The 13,169-nt window shown below is 50.2% G+C and overlaps 2 protein-coding genes across 2 annotated transcripts in view; one reads left to right on the top strand and one right to left on the bottom strand.

Annotated features, from left to right (window-relative positions):
- Positions 1 to 6: 6 nt before the first annotated feature.
- LOC121672821 (frizzled-5-like) lies at positions 7 to 4,538 on the top strand. Its single transcript, XM_042045719.1, has one exon. The coding sequence runs from the start codon at positions 81 to 83 to the stop codon at positions 1,809 to 1,811; it is 1,731 nt and encodes a 576-aa protein (XP_041901653.1). The 5' UTR covers positions 7 to 80; the 3' UTR covers positions 1,812 to 4,538.
- A 3,302-nt stretch (positions 4,539 to 7,840) lies between these two features.
- LOC121672822 (cyclin-Y-like protein 1) overlaps positions 7,841 to 13,169 on the bottom strand; it is a 33,225-nt gene continuing 27,896 nt past the window's right edge. Inside the window, exons 9-10 of the mRNA XM_042045721.1 lie at positions 12,370 to 12,532; positions 7,841 to 9,577 (exon numbers count right to left, since the gene is read on the bottom strand). Coding sequence (XP_041901655.1) covers positions 9,461 to 9,577; positions 12,370 to 12,532 — 280 coding nt within the window. The 3' untranslated portion in view covers positions 7,841 to 9,460. The remainder of the gene's footprint in view (positions 9,578 to 12,369; positions 12,533 to 13,169) is intronic.

Below are 13,169 nucleotides of genomic sequence, written 5' to 3'. Positions count from 1 at the left end.
CGCTCCCGGCGGGGCCTCGCTCCCGGCGCGGAGGCGGCAGGTGCCCGGGACATGCGGCGGCGGTAGGACGCGCGGCGGCGATGGGCGGCCGGGGGCTGCCGGTGCCGCTGCTGCTGGGGCTGCCGCTGCTGCTGGGGCTGCCGGCGGCGGGGCGCGCCGCCTCCAAGGCGCTGGTGTGCCAGGAGATCACGGTGCCGATGTGCAAGGGCATCGGCTACAACCTCACCTACATGCCCAACCAGTTCAACCACGACACGCAGGACGAGGCCGGGCTGGAGGTGCACCAGTTCTGGCCGCTGGTGGAGATCCAGTGCTCCCCGGACCTGCGCTTCTTCCTCTGCAGCATGTACACCCCTATCTGCCTGTCCGACTACACGAAGCCGCTGCCCCCCTGCCGCTCCGTCTGCGAGCGGGCCAAGGCCGGCTGCTCGCCCATCATGCAGCAGTACGGCTTCGCCTGGCCCGAGAGGATGAGCTGCGACAGCCTGCCGGTGCTGGGGGACACCGAGGTGCTTTGCATGGGATACAACCACACGGAAGCCACCACCCTGCCGCCTTTCTTTGGGAAGCCCACACGCCCTGCCAAGGACATGGCCAAAAACCTGATGCCACTCGATGGGCAGCGCCTCTCAGGGCTGGACTGTGGTCAGACTTGCAAGTGCAAAGCACCCCTGATCCCCATCTCCAAGGAGTCCCATCCGCTGTACAACCGCATCAGGACTGGGAAGGTACTCAACTGCGCCATCCCCTGCTACCAGCCCTACTTCACCCAGGATGAGAAGACCTTTGCTACCTTCTGGATCGGCCTCTGGTCCATCCTCTGCTTCCTCTCCACCTCAACCACCGTGGCCACCTTCCTCATTGACATGGAGCGCTTCAAGTACCCTGAGCGCCCCATCATCTTCCTCTCTGCCTGCTACCTCTTCGTCTCCATGGGCTACATTGTGCGGCTGGTGGCAGGGCATGCCAATGTGGCTTGCAACCTGGAGCACCACCACATCCATTATGAAACTACAGGCCCTGCTCTCTGCACCGTGGTTTTCCTTCTCCTCTACTTCTTCGGCATGGCCAGCTCCATCTGGTGGGTCATCCTGTCCCTCACCTGGTTCCTGGCAGCTGGCATGAAGTGGGGCAATGAGGCCATTGCTAGCTACTCGCAGTACTTCCACCTGGCTGCCTGGCTCATCCCCAGTGCCAAATCCATTGCGGTACTGGCACTGAGCTCTGTGGATGGTGACCCGGTGGCTGGGGTTTGCTATGTGGGCAACCAGAGCCTGGAGAATCTGCGGGGCTTTGTGCTGGCACCACTAGTGGTTTATCTCTTCACTGGCAGCCTCTTCCTGCTGGCTGGCTTCGTCTCGCTCTTTCGCATCCGCAGCGTGATCAAGCAGGGTGGCACCAAAACTGACAAACTGGAGAAGCTGATGATCCGCATCGGCATCTTCACCATGCTCTACACTGTGCCTGCCACCATTGTCATTGCCTGCTACATCTACGAGCAGCACAACCGGGAGGCCTGGGAGCAGGCACAGAACTGCTCCTGCCCGGGGGACCCTCACCACCCCAAGCCTGACTATGCTGTCTTCATGCTCAAGTACTTCATGTGCCTTGTGGTGGGGATCACCTCCGGTGTTTGGATCTGGTCTGGCAAGACACTCGAGTCCTGGAGGCGCTTCACCACCCGCTGCTGCCGGGGCAGGAAGCCTGCAGGCGCCTCTGTGTACGGTGAGGCCAGCCCGGCACTGGTGGGCAGGACGGTGCTGCCCAATATGGCCTCCTACCACAAGCAGGTCCCACTGTCCCATGTGTGACCGGAGGGAGCCTCGGTGACCCCAGCCACAGGGAGGAGAGGGTTGCAAAGACCCTGGGCCACAGAAGAGGGGGTGACAGCTGGGCCACCCCTGGCATCCTCAGCCCCACCATGGTGGTGCTGCCTGGGACCGAGTGTGTGTGCCCATGGGCATGGAGCAGCTGCAGCCCCAGGCAGGGCAGGGGGAGGTGCTGCCAGCTATGTGGGGGCAGAGGGACAGGGAGGCCTGGAGCCTGGCACTGCCATGTATGCCCCACTTGGGGTCCCACATCCTGGTTGCAGTCCTGGGATGCTTCTGCCTGTGGGCCAATCAGGTGGCAGTAGCCCTCGAGCACTGATTTGTGTCCCACAACAAGGCTCTGGGCAGGTCTTGCTGGTGCTTGCTGGGTTGAAAGACAGAGCTGAAGCAGGCAGGGCAAGTGGTGGCCCCCAACCCCAGGTGGGGGCTGGCACTGCCACTGAGCCACTCACTAAAGCCCAGAGAGTGGGAGGGGATCAGGGAAAGCTGGCAGGGGGTGCTGCCTCTCTGGGTGCCCTGGGCAGAGCAGGAGACTGCCCTCAGTGCCCCCAGGCACAGCTCCATATTGGGGAGGAGAAGGCTGGGGGCCCTTGGCGTGAGGCAGCCGCTGGCCCCGCTCGGGCAGCAGCACAATGAGCCGGAGGGAAGGAGCCGCGCGGGCCGGGGCTTCACGGGTGGTGGTGACAGTGCAGGACAGAGGGGTCGTGGAGAGGATCTGCCACCCGGCCCTCAGGACGGGCAGGGACAGGGTCCCAGCTGTCTGCAGCGCAGACGGGGACCAGGTGACCCCCCTGTGGTCCCTTCTGCCCTGGGCAAGCACATCCGGCTCCCTTCAGTCAGGGGCTCAGGACCGGCAGGAGCTGGCTCCGGTGGGCTCAGCGGGGTGGTACCAGCTCCACCGCCCATGGAGCCACTCGCCCCGGCGAGCCGAGGGGCTGCGCAAGGTGGTGAGGCTGCCGTCCCGGCGCGGGGTTTGCAGGGAGCCCTGGCACCGCCGGCTCCGGCACCGAGAGCGGGGCTCTCCTGAGGTGCCCTGGGAAGGGGCCGGTGCTGTCCCGCGCCTCTGCAACGGGGTGAGTTCCTGGCGTCTCCCTTGTGCCGCGCGGGTTACCTGGGGCGAGGGAGGCAGGCCCGGTGCCCTGCCCGCCAGCTGTGGCATAGCCAACCCTAAAAGGGTGGCTGCGCCCCTGCAGTGAGTAGTGACTGCACGGGGGTGTCCCAGCCAGGCGGCAGGCTGTCTCTCCGGAGCAGCAGCTGGGTTTTCCAGTCAGTCGACTTCAATACGTGTTGCTGCTTTTTTCAAAGCTGTGCCTCTGACAGAGACGGTACCAGGTTTGAAAGAGAGCAGTTAATTTAGGAAAACTTAGCAGAGTGCTTGTACTTCTTTTCCTCCAACTTCCCAAGCCTTTTTCACTTCCCTGGATCAGACAGCAGCTGAGCACTGACAGAACCATTTTCTGGCGTTAAGCAGTGGTGACACCTGGGTTTCAATAAGTAGAATAATGGGGGGGGGGGCTGTTGTCAAAATCACTAAATGCAGCCAGGGCAAGGGGCTCCAGCAGTGGCACAGGATGAGGCTGGCTGCCTCTGGCTTCAGGCCACTTGTGAAAGCACCTGGGTTTAATGGTTTATTTCCCCTGCCCTAAGCAGTGATCATGTATGTAAAAACCCAGCCATTACTGGAGTCCTTTTTGCTCTCCTTCAAGCGTGGCACTGTGACCCAGCTGCTCAAGCACTGGAGAACAACTGCTGGCTTTGCTCCTGCAGGACTGCAAGGATCTGAGGTTGTTCTCAACACCTTTGGACCACTTCCAAAAGGTTTCCACCTAATTTTAAAACCAAAGCCTGGGAAGTGAGGGAACACTCAAGTGGCACATCTCCAGATAAAGGTACTGCATGAGTGTCTCTGGGGTGTCCTGGATAGAGGAGACAGAGGTGCAAGGACGGAGGGCTCACCAGGGACTGTTCAGCCGCACCCATCCGCAACTCTTGCAATAGGGCTCACCCCCTCCAGAATGTTGGAGTTCTTTATTATGGACATAATTGCACCATATTGTGTTACAAACTGTAAATAGTTGTATTATAGCCTAATTTGTACACACAGAAGCCGTAGTGACCTTTGATACAGGTTAGGGACAGGTGTGTTCTCAGCAGTGAGGCGGGTCAGGTGCAGAGACGCTGTGGGTAGTCTTGTATTGTGATCCAGGGCATTAAATGATTCCAACCTGCTCCAGTCCACACCTTCCCGGACTCCTCTCTCTCTATAGTGCCTTTTGTAGATACAGCTAAACACACATCATGCAATACAATGAACAAAACCATGTCAAAGGTGGTATTTTGCTGTTTTTGTTTTTTCCAAAGTGCAACTGACTGTGTAAAGAAATCCAAGATTAGCTACAAACTGTCGCCTATTGAAAAATGCAAGAGTGTTTTCAGCTTTGATCTAACGGTAGGGTAATACAATCAACTCGTGTTTGAGCCTGGCTTCTCAGCAACAAGTGGCAGGAGGGGGAAGGAGCCGTTTCCGTGTGCCCTGTCTGCTGTAGCCAATTTACATGTTGGGTTTTGCCTGTTCCGTTACCCATGCTGTTCAATGTTGCTTAAATAACTGTACTATATTTTGTGAAAAGCTTAAGAGATTTTATTCAAAGAGAAGTATCAAGATTAGTTATTTATGAGGATAAAAAATAGTGTGTGTTGTTTTCTTTACTTCTGCTTCTGTTAGAGTATTTATTACCTTAAAAACTTACCTGTCAGGGGGACGGGGAGGTATGTGCTGTAGGGCCGTGCAGGGCTCTTTATCCCTGGGGATTGTGGGGAACTGGTGAGGCAACTGCACTTGTGTAGCACAGGAATAGCATGTTCCATGTGCACGAACCCCACGCAGAGCTGCCCTTGGCACGGAGGATACCACACATCCGTGCCCTCAGCACCGGCGTGCCCAGGCTGGGTGGTGCAGCCAGGCTCTGCCCAGAGCCGGGTTCCGTGCTTGGGGGCAGCTGTGCTAGCTGTGCCCATGACCTCGCTGACAGGGCATTCCCCTGATGGGCCAAGGTCACGCCTCGCTGCTAAAAGAGGGTTAACTATCAACTTTTATTGGCGTTCTGCAGTTTGCACAGTACGTGTCCCTCGCCCTGCGCTGAGATCAGGCCCTGAAGAGGTGCCCTTTGATACTCCTAAGGCCAAGGAGATGACAGCTCAGAGCCAAGCGGGATGCGGCACGCTGGCCCATTTGGGTGGCCGTGTTGCCATCTGCTGTGCGACCTCTCCTGTTGCGAGGAGCACTTGAGGAGGGACAGTAAGGGGTTAAGGCTGGCTCCGTGGTGACTAATGGTGCAGGACTCTGCTATCTAGTTAGGTGTGTAGGCACACACCAGGTCCCACTAGATAGGATCTCTTACCTGGAAGCAGCATTCCAGCACCCAGTACTGAACCTGACAGTCCCACAGCCTGACTCACCTGGTTCTGCAGGGATCTGCCCCCCATGCTCAAGTACGGGCAAAACACACCATTTGGGCTGATCCTGTCGCTTGAGGGGCAGCAGTTTTGAGGCATGGAGGGGACATGAACCATTTCAGCATCAGGTTCTTCCCAAGGAGCTGTGGACACTCACTGCCTGCTCCCGGAAGTAACTCCAGCACCTTGCTGGCAGCCTTGTTGTCATTCTTGCCTGCCAGGAAGCTGTTGTGTCCCCAGCTCCTCAGTAAACAGGAGTTTGGCAGCACTGCCATGCACCGCCTACCTCAAGCCACGGTTTCCGAGCAAGGGAAGGGCTTTTCCTGCAGGCAGCTGTGTGAATCAGCTGCAGGACTCTGTCCCTGTGAGCACATAGGTGATCCTGCACGGCCGGCCCAGTGCTTGTGCTGCTGTGTCTCTCCTGTGCTCTCCAGGTTCCACTTGGCCAACTCAAGCCACCCTCGAGGCAGTCACTGGCTTCCCTGGGGCTGAACGGTGTAAATGCAGCACAATTTCAAACTGGGTGGCATGGGGAATGACAATGTCTGATGGCATGGGGACCATGTGGTTCTTCAAATAGGTTTTAGTATCATACATCAGAAGCCAAAGTGGTTATTTCACCTAGAACATGCCTTGTCTGTGAAGGCAGCCTGAGACTTTCCTAATCCTAAGACAAACAGGCCCATGTTCTGCCATTAAGTGCTGTTCTGCCAGTCCTTTGGGGGGTGGGTGTTAGTAAGGGCTCTACAGTCACTTTGGCAGCACCCTGTAATTCACTTTATGTTGGCAAACAGCTTATTTGGTGCAAGTGTAGTTTTCCCAGGTAACAATATGGAATGCCAGTTCTGTGTCATTGTCCTGCACTGCTGTGCTGTGGGAAATCCCAGGACAGGATGGGGGCTGCAGCCTGCCCAGTGCTGAGCTCTAAACGGAGCAGTTCACCCTGCCCTGAGCGCTCCTGCCAACCTCCTGTGCAAGCTCTCACCTCAATGGCTCTTCTGTCCTCTTCTGCTTGCTCAGGGTATGCTTGACACCTATACTCTTATCCAGGAGCAATGGTCTTGACATTTATTCCATCCCTCAAGTGCCTGTCCTCTTAACTGCCAAACCCAAACTGAAGTAGTTCTCATAAAATTCCCTTGGAAACAAAATACACAGTCCCTGTACACAAAGGGAAGGGGCTGCTGGAGCCCGGGGGCATCATGTAGCCCACAAACAGCTCCATGGCTTCCTGCCCCTGCTGCCTGCGAACACATGCTGCTCCTGCTAGTCTGGCTGCTGCTCACATTACTCTTGCCGGGCCATAAGACAGCTACTGTCTCTGCAAACAGCATTTACTGCCAGATGGGGAGTGCTACCCTGGAACTGAAAGCAGGCAGCAGTCACCTCAACATAGATTAAATATTACTCAGCTGTTGGATTAAAAAAACCAAGGTACATAGCCAGTTGCTCTTCCCTGGGAGCAGAGGTAGGTAACAGTCTCTGTAATTCCAGTATTCTGACCATGATTGCATTTTTCTTTTGCCTCTTTGAGAAAAGTGTTTCCAGCATCTAGATTAGTGCAAATTGGAGGGTATTCCCCCTTCACAGTTCAGCAGAACCACATAAATGCAATTCCTTCTGAAACACTATTACTGCCCAGCACTTCAAAAGGGAGCTGTATGGCTTACCTTTTATTGTTTAGCTGAGAAACACAATAGCTGTGTTTTCCAGAATCTAACTCTTCTAGGGGTACCAGAATGGTAAATGGAATTGCTATTTTTTCCCCTCTTAAGAAGCTGAGTTGTAGTTCAGGCCTGCTTAGTATCTGCTGAACAGATCAAAATCCCATTGCTAATGTGCTCTGGGCTACAGTAAAACTAAAGCCAGGTAATATTCAAAGCAAAATCAGGTTCATAGCAGCTGTCTCCTGCAGGATGTATTGCAGAAGTAGCCCTCAGCTTGAGTTGTCAGTCACCTGCCATCCAGATCAGCAGGAAGAGTCTCCATCTCATCTGGCAAAAAAGGGAAATGAGTGCCCCCAGTCTCTGCTGAGCAGCTCACAGTGAGTGGCTGCTTTTGGAGCAGCCCCACAGCAAAGTGCACCAGACCAATCCCACACAGCTGAAGGCACCTGGAGGTGCTGAGGGAAGCAAAGCTCCTTAGCAATCAAGTCACAAGTCAATCCAGGAGCTGGTCACTTGTAGCTTCCAATTCAGTGCTCCTCAAGGGAGGACTTAAAAATCATCAAATGGCCTCCAGAGAGACTGGCCCTACTTAAAGGCCATTAAAGTGCAAAGAAACTGTCAGTGAATGGTTTATTTGAGCAGCCCGAGTCAAGTTCTAAATCCAAAGACCATGTGGGAAGATCTGGGCAGCCATGTAGGGCTGCACCCCTCCCAGGACTCTGCTGCCTGCTCCCAGACAGTGCCAGCTCCCTGGGACCAAATGAAGATGATAGGCTGGTGTGGGGAATGGCGAAGCCGTAACACACACCGCTGGGGTTTCTCTTTTTTTCCTTTCTTGAGGGGCAGGGGAATCCAACAACTGTACAGAACACACCCTTCACCTTTAACTTTAATTAAAATAGAGTTTATTAGCTTTTCTTTTAATACAAACATGAGAAAGGAAAACCACCTGAAGATGTAGTGTTATTTTCAATATTGAATTGTGATCAATACCTGAAGTGCCAAGTTCGGTGGGTTTGGGAGCCAGGGGCTGGCACATTTGCATACTGCAAAAGGCTGTATGCATCACTGAACAGCTGAGTGCAGCCACACTGATGATGGCACTCACACAGCCCCACTCCCAAAGGCAGATGGACTTGTTCAGTGTGAGTTTCTGGGCCTTGGCTGTAAGAGGAAGTGCACAAAACCCGTGTCATTCGGAGGGAGAGCTGCTCCTAGGACGCACAGCCTAGAACCTATTTGGATCCAAGAAGGGAAGATACTACGAAGACTTGTAACAGGAAGAGTCTAATAATACTTATCCTGTTTAGAGTTCAGTTTCAGAGCTTGAAAGTAAGCTCTGTTCCCAAGTCTCAGAAAGAGCAAACCCCAAGCCTCTAGAGCAGTTGCACAAGATAAAATTCACTTTGGGGGAAAAAAAAAAAAAGTTTATAGAAAGCTTTTTGATAATTCTCAGTTGAACACAATATTTTTCCATCTACCTTGATAGGTAGTCCAGGATTCTCAAACTCATTATTGTCTCATTATGAATATAACTTCCTCCCAGGGAACTGAAACCCAAGGAGAGCCAGATGGATGCACAATATCAGCTTTAGGAACTCACTGTATATAGCACAAGAGATCTGCAGTAGAACTCAGAGAAGCAGTGCTGCACACACGCCACTCACCACTGGATTGCTACACTGTTTGGGACGGTGATGATGTTTCCAGACCAACTTTTTCATTCAATGCCTCAGAAAAATACACAGATTACATCTCTTCCAGAGCAATATAAGTATTAGAAAATGAGAGAAGCACCATAATTCACAAGAAATGCAGCATGGACCCTATACATTTTAACAATACATAAAACCGTATCTGCCCCCAGTCAAAACATTCAAAGTCTTTTGACAATCTTTACTGAAGTTGTGGGTGCAGAGATGGAATTCCTTCCTGCTGGGCAGCTTCTTGGTATGAACACATCACCAATAGTAGCAGCTTTTAGTAGCCAAACCAGGGAAAAGCCATCAACACGTGTCTATACTACTGTTTTCAGCTCCAGAGTGGCTTTATACTTTAAGAGTCCCATACGTTGTTTTTGTTAACACTGCATTGACCTGAAATACAAATGCAGTGAGACTCTGGATGACAGGGGAGAGGAGGGAAGAACATTGTAACTATAGTCATGTGGTTAGTGTTTAAATTCTAAAATTTAAAACTACTTATTATTAAAAACCTCAAGAGTTCACAGCTATAGGCCTACATAGTAAGCAAACATCTGTGGGGGAGAGAAGGAGATAAGTTTGTTTTTGCACCTCTGGATACATTAGAAGGAGGAGGGAGTTGATTTGACAAAGGTCTTGTCTTTTGCACTAAGTATGTTCCTCAAGCTCTGGGCTCCCTTGGCTGATTTACTCTCCTTGCTTCCTCCTGCTGGAAGACACCATCACCGCTGGCTTGTGTGCATGGAGTGGTGGATTCCTCCGGTTCTATGGATGCTGGTTCATGGTGCTGCACCTTGCTCTCTCCTCAGGAGAGGATGGCATTAGAACGGCGGATACCAACTAAGTTATCAGCACTGAAAGATCGTCTCATAGCAGCTTTTGACAAGTCTTTGTATTTGTCTTCACACAGTCGGGAGATTGCCTGGGTACCACAGACAGACACAAATGAGAAGTCCGCATTAGTAAAGTCTGAGTGCTCCAAGGGAGGTGTTACAAGTGTAAAATACCTACAGCACAGGTGCTCTGCAGCAGTGACACAGCTGGCTTTTTACCCAGAATGACAGTAAATAAGAACTACTCTGGAGGGAAAATAGCATTGGGCTCTGCCCCAGGTTAACATGAACCCCAGCCATCAGAAAGGTAGACCTAAAGAAGGTGTGTGGTTTCCATATCCAAGTATCTTCTTCATTTTACTAGTCTCACTATCTAATGAAAAACTTGGATCCATTTCAGACTTTTTAAGTTTGTGGAAGTCATGTTGAAAATCACCCCTAGTAGCTGGGTGTGGTGCACGCAGCAGCACAAAAATTTTATTTTAACAGTGCAGAAATGCACACGGGCATTTCTCTAAGAGAAAAGGTTCAAACTGAAAAGGTTTCTGCACTTCCTTGGGCATCTTACCCTTGGCCACTCAGGGCAAGCAAGCTGAGGAAATGAAGTTCTACTAGGGTGTCTGTTTTGCCTTTACCTTCTCTACACCCTCACTCCCAACATATTCTTACCAGGATCACCCCCATGATCTGAGAAGGGAGGGCAGCCATGGTACTTTATTATAGCAATTAAATATTAGCACATGTAGACAATCTAGTGTTGAACTGTTTTCATCCATTTATTGGCTTGCCTCTGCCCTGCTTATCTAGTTATTCTAGTTACAAGACTAATTATTTAAATCCTAGTAACACAATTGTCAGAAAATACTGTGTCCCCTCCCCTGCAAGGCCTATTTCTGATTGGAGCCTTCAGGCATTATCAATGTAAGTTAATAAGAATACCTGTAATAAAAAAGTCGAACTGAATTTCAGTCCTGAACATTTACTTCCATTAATAATTTACCACCTATTACCAGATGAACTTTCAGAGTCCTGTGATCAGCTACAAGCCTACACCTTCCCTTTAAGGCAGCACCCATTCAGCACAGCCCAATGTTCTGCAAGTTCAAAAGGTGAAAAGCACTCTGAGCATGAATAAAGTTCTAAGTGTATTTTAAAATAATTATTTACATTTATATCTGCCGACCTTCTGGAGGCATGCATTTGGCTCAAGAGTGGCATTCTTTGAGACACTGGCGGCATGAGCTCCTGGTGCAAAACCAGACAGACTCTCCATCCTGCTTTAATGCTAGCACATCAATCACACAGCAACCTGTGTTGACATATTTAGCCCCAGTTGCCCATATGGTGTAAATCAGTTTTCAGTTTCTGGAATTCACTAATTCACTGCTTTATACAGGCTCCTATCAGCTGCTTATGTGCTTCTAACAGAAAGGTAGAATAAAAATTTTAGCAAATGGTTTAAATATTTATCACATTTTAGAATTAAACCCCAAAATGTCCAATAGACATGCATTAGTAAGTGCATGATAGCAAATTACATACTGTACTGAAAATTAATCTGGTTTTAAATCCCAAGCCCCCAAATACTAAGAAGAAAAAAAACAGGCTCACAATCTGTAAATCATCCACTTATGCCCTGGCACTGAGCAGTTCAGTAAACAATTTCCTATGGACTATGAACTGCCCTACAACCACATTTACACTTAGTGACAGTGTTAGCTTAAAGTGCAAGTAACAAAGGTGAGACAAAGCAGAAGAGCTGCATTGCTTAACTTTAAATAGAGGAATTCATAGGCATATCATACTTATCATTCCAAAGGACCAGGAGGGATCATACTTACTCCAGAAGTTCAGGCACTTATGGGACACAATAAAATCCCTAGCCCGTGGCAGAATTATTGGGGGTGGACGACAGAACAATGTAAGCCAGGAATACCGCAGCACACCCCTCTCTGAAAGGGACTATGGTATCAGTGTACACAGGGCCTGTGGTAATGCTTTTGTTGAAAGGTCAACAAAACAACATGCAGAGTCATCAGTTAAACCTGGACAGATGAAAGGTTGCATTGATCCAACAAGAAATTTCCCTGGGAACCCAGGTAATTTATGTATTTTCAAAATGTCTTAAATATCTCCGGCAACTCGGAAGACTGACTCCGCAAAAGTTAAAGCTTTCTAAAATGAGCCGTCATGCCAAGAAGGCTGCGGGGCCTCCCCACAAGGACAGCCCTTCCCATCGAGCAGAAAGGGACAGTAATCTGCATTTACACTCCTCTGGGCATTCTGAAGGATTCCCAAGAAGGGGCTGTTCCAGAAGTTTATCTTAAAGCAACATTTCTCTGGAAAGGTAGGAATCCACAATTTATTTCTGCAGCTGTCCCCAGACAAATTGTTTATTAAACCGTAAGAGCAGTAAGAGTGCTCCCTCTAAATCTAAAAGCAGCTGTGCAGTGGGATGCAGTGGGAAACCTTCAGCTGGCAGTATTTAGAAGGGTGTGAGTGTGACTGTCTCTAGGTGCTTGGAATACAGACTGTGACCAGGGAAGGAGAGACAATCCATTACATATGACACTAATCCTTTCAATCTTAAGTAGCCTAGAACTTAAGCTGAACTACACCCAAAATAACATCCATTTTATTTTGCAATCTGCTAGACTTCTGTAATCTCTTCCAAAACCCTTCCTTTCTTCAGAATACTTGCTTAGCTTAGGCATGGTTTTAGAAGTGCTAACTGTATTTATAAAGGGGTTAAATTACCCTGTAATACACTAATCTAAAAGCTTTTTAGTTTTTCTAACCGCCACTTAACATGATTAGCAACAGATGCTCTTACTACTCATACAGACAGAGTCCCCTGCTCAGCCACTCTCAGACCATTTACCTCCAGCTTCTGTGCTCTCTCTTTACTGAGAGGCTCCAGCAGAAAGCTCAGGTTATTGTCATCTGCTAGGGAGCGAAGATCAAAGTAGTATTTGGCGTAAACACTGGCAGGAACATTGATATTAAACTGCAGTAGCTCCAAGAAGTGTCTTTCCATCTCGTTCCTAGGAGGCGCAAGGGACAGAAGACAAAGGAAAAAAAGATTGTTTTAGCTGGCTGAAAACACTGAAGAGACCTCAAGCTTGTTTTAAAACCAGCAACTTTGAAACAGGTCACTGAGAGCTCTGCATTATTAGTTTCGAGAGGCAGGTCATTCCCTGGTGCTCAAAACAAGGTGCAGCTTTTGAGTCCTGGCACCTCCGGCTCGGAGAGGAAGGCAGTGCCCTGTCGTGCACTCTCTCGGCTGAGCGGGGAGGTTCATTCTTCGGAGTTCCATTAGTGCAGCTGTACAATTCATGCGCCATTCTCACTCTCATACGGCCCCACACTATAGTGATCAGATGAAAGGAATGATGTATGCTGTTTATTAGCTCTGAAGAACTTGCAGACATTTTCACCAGGCTGATAACAGGAAGGGGGTTTATTGAAGTAGAGGCGGACTAACAAAAGGAGTAGGCAGATCACCACGGCAACAAATGGATCTATGAAGAGCTGCTGCTATTATCTCACAGAAAAAAGCCTCTTGAAGCAACATGGATTCATCTCCAATAAATAAATAAATAAGCAGCATTAGGTGGGAGAAGGAATTTTCTCCTCAATAGCATTAGGCAGGATAACAAAGTACTATGTCAAAAGGGCACT

This window comes from Corvus kubaryi, unplaced genomic scaffold, assembly GCF_017639235.1.
Source record: "Corvus kubaryi isolate FWS band 111438036 unplaced genomic scaffold, C.kubaryi_AGA036_p1.0 64989, whole genome shotgun sequence".
NCBI lineage: Eukaryota > Metazoa > Chordata > Aves > Passeriformes > Corvidae > Corvus > Corvus kubaryi.
This window is presented reverse-complemented; position numbering and strand designations above follow the sequence as displayed.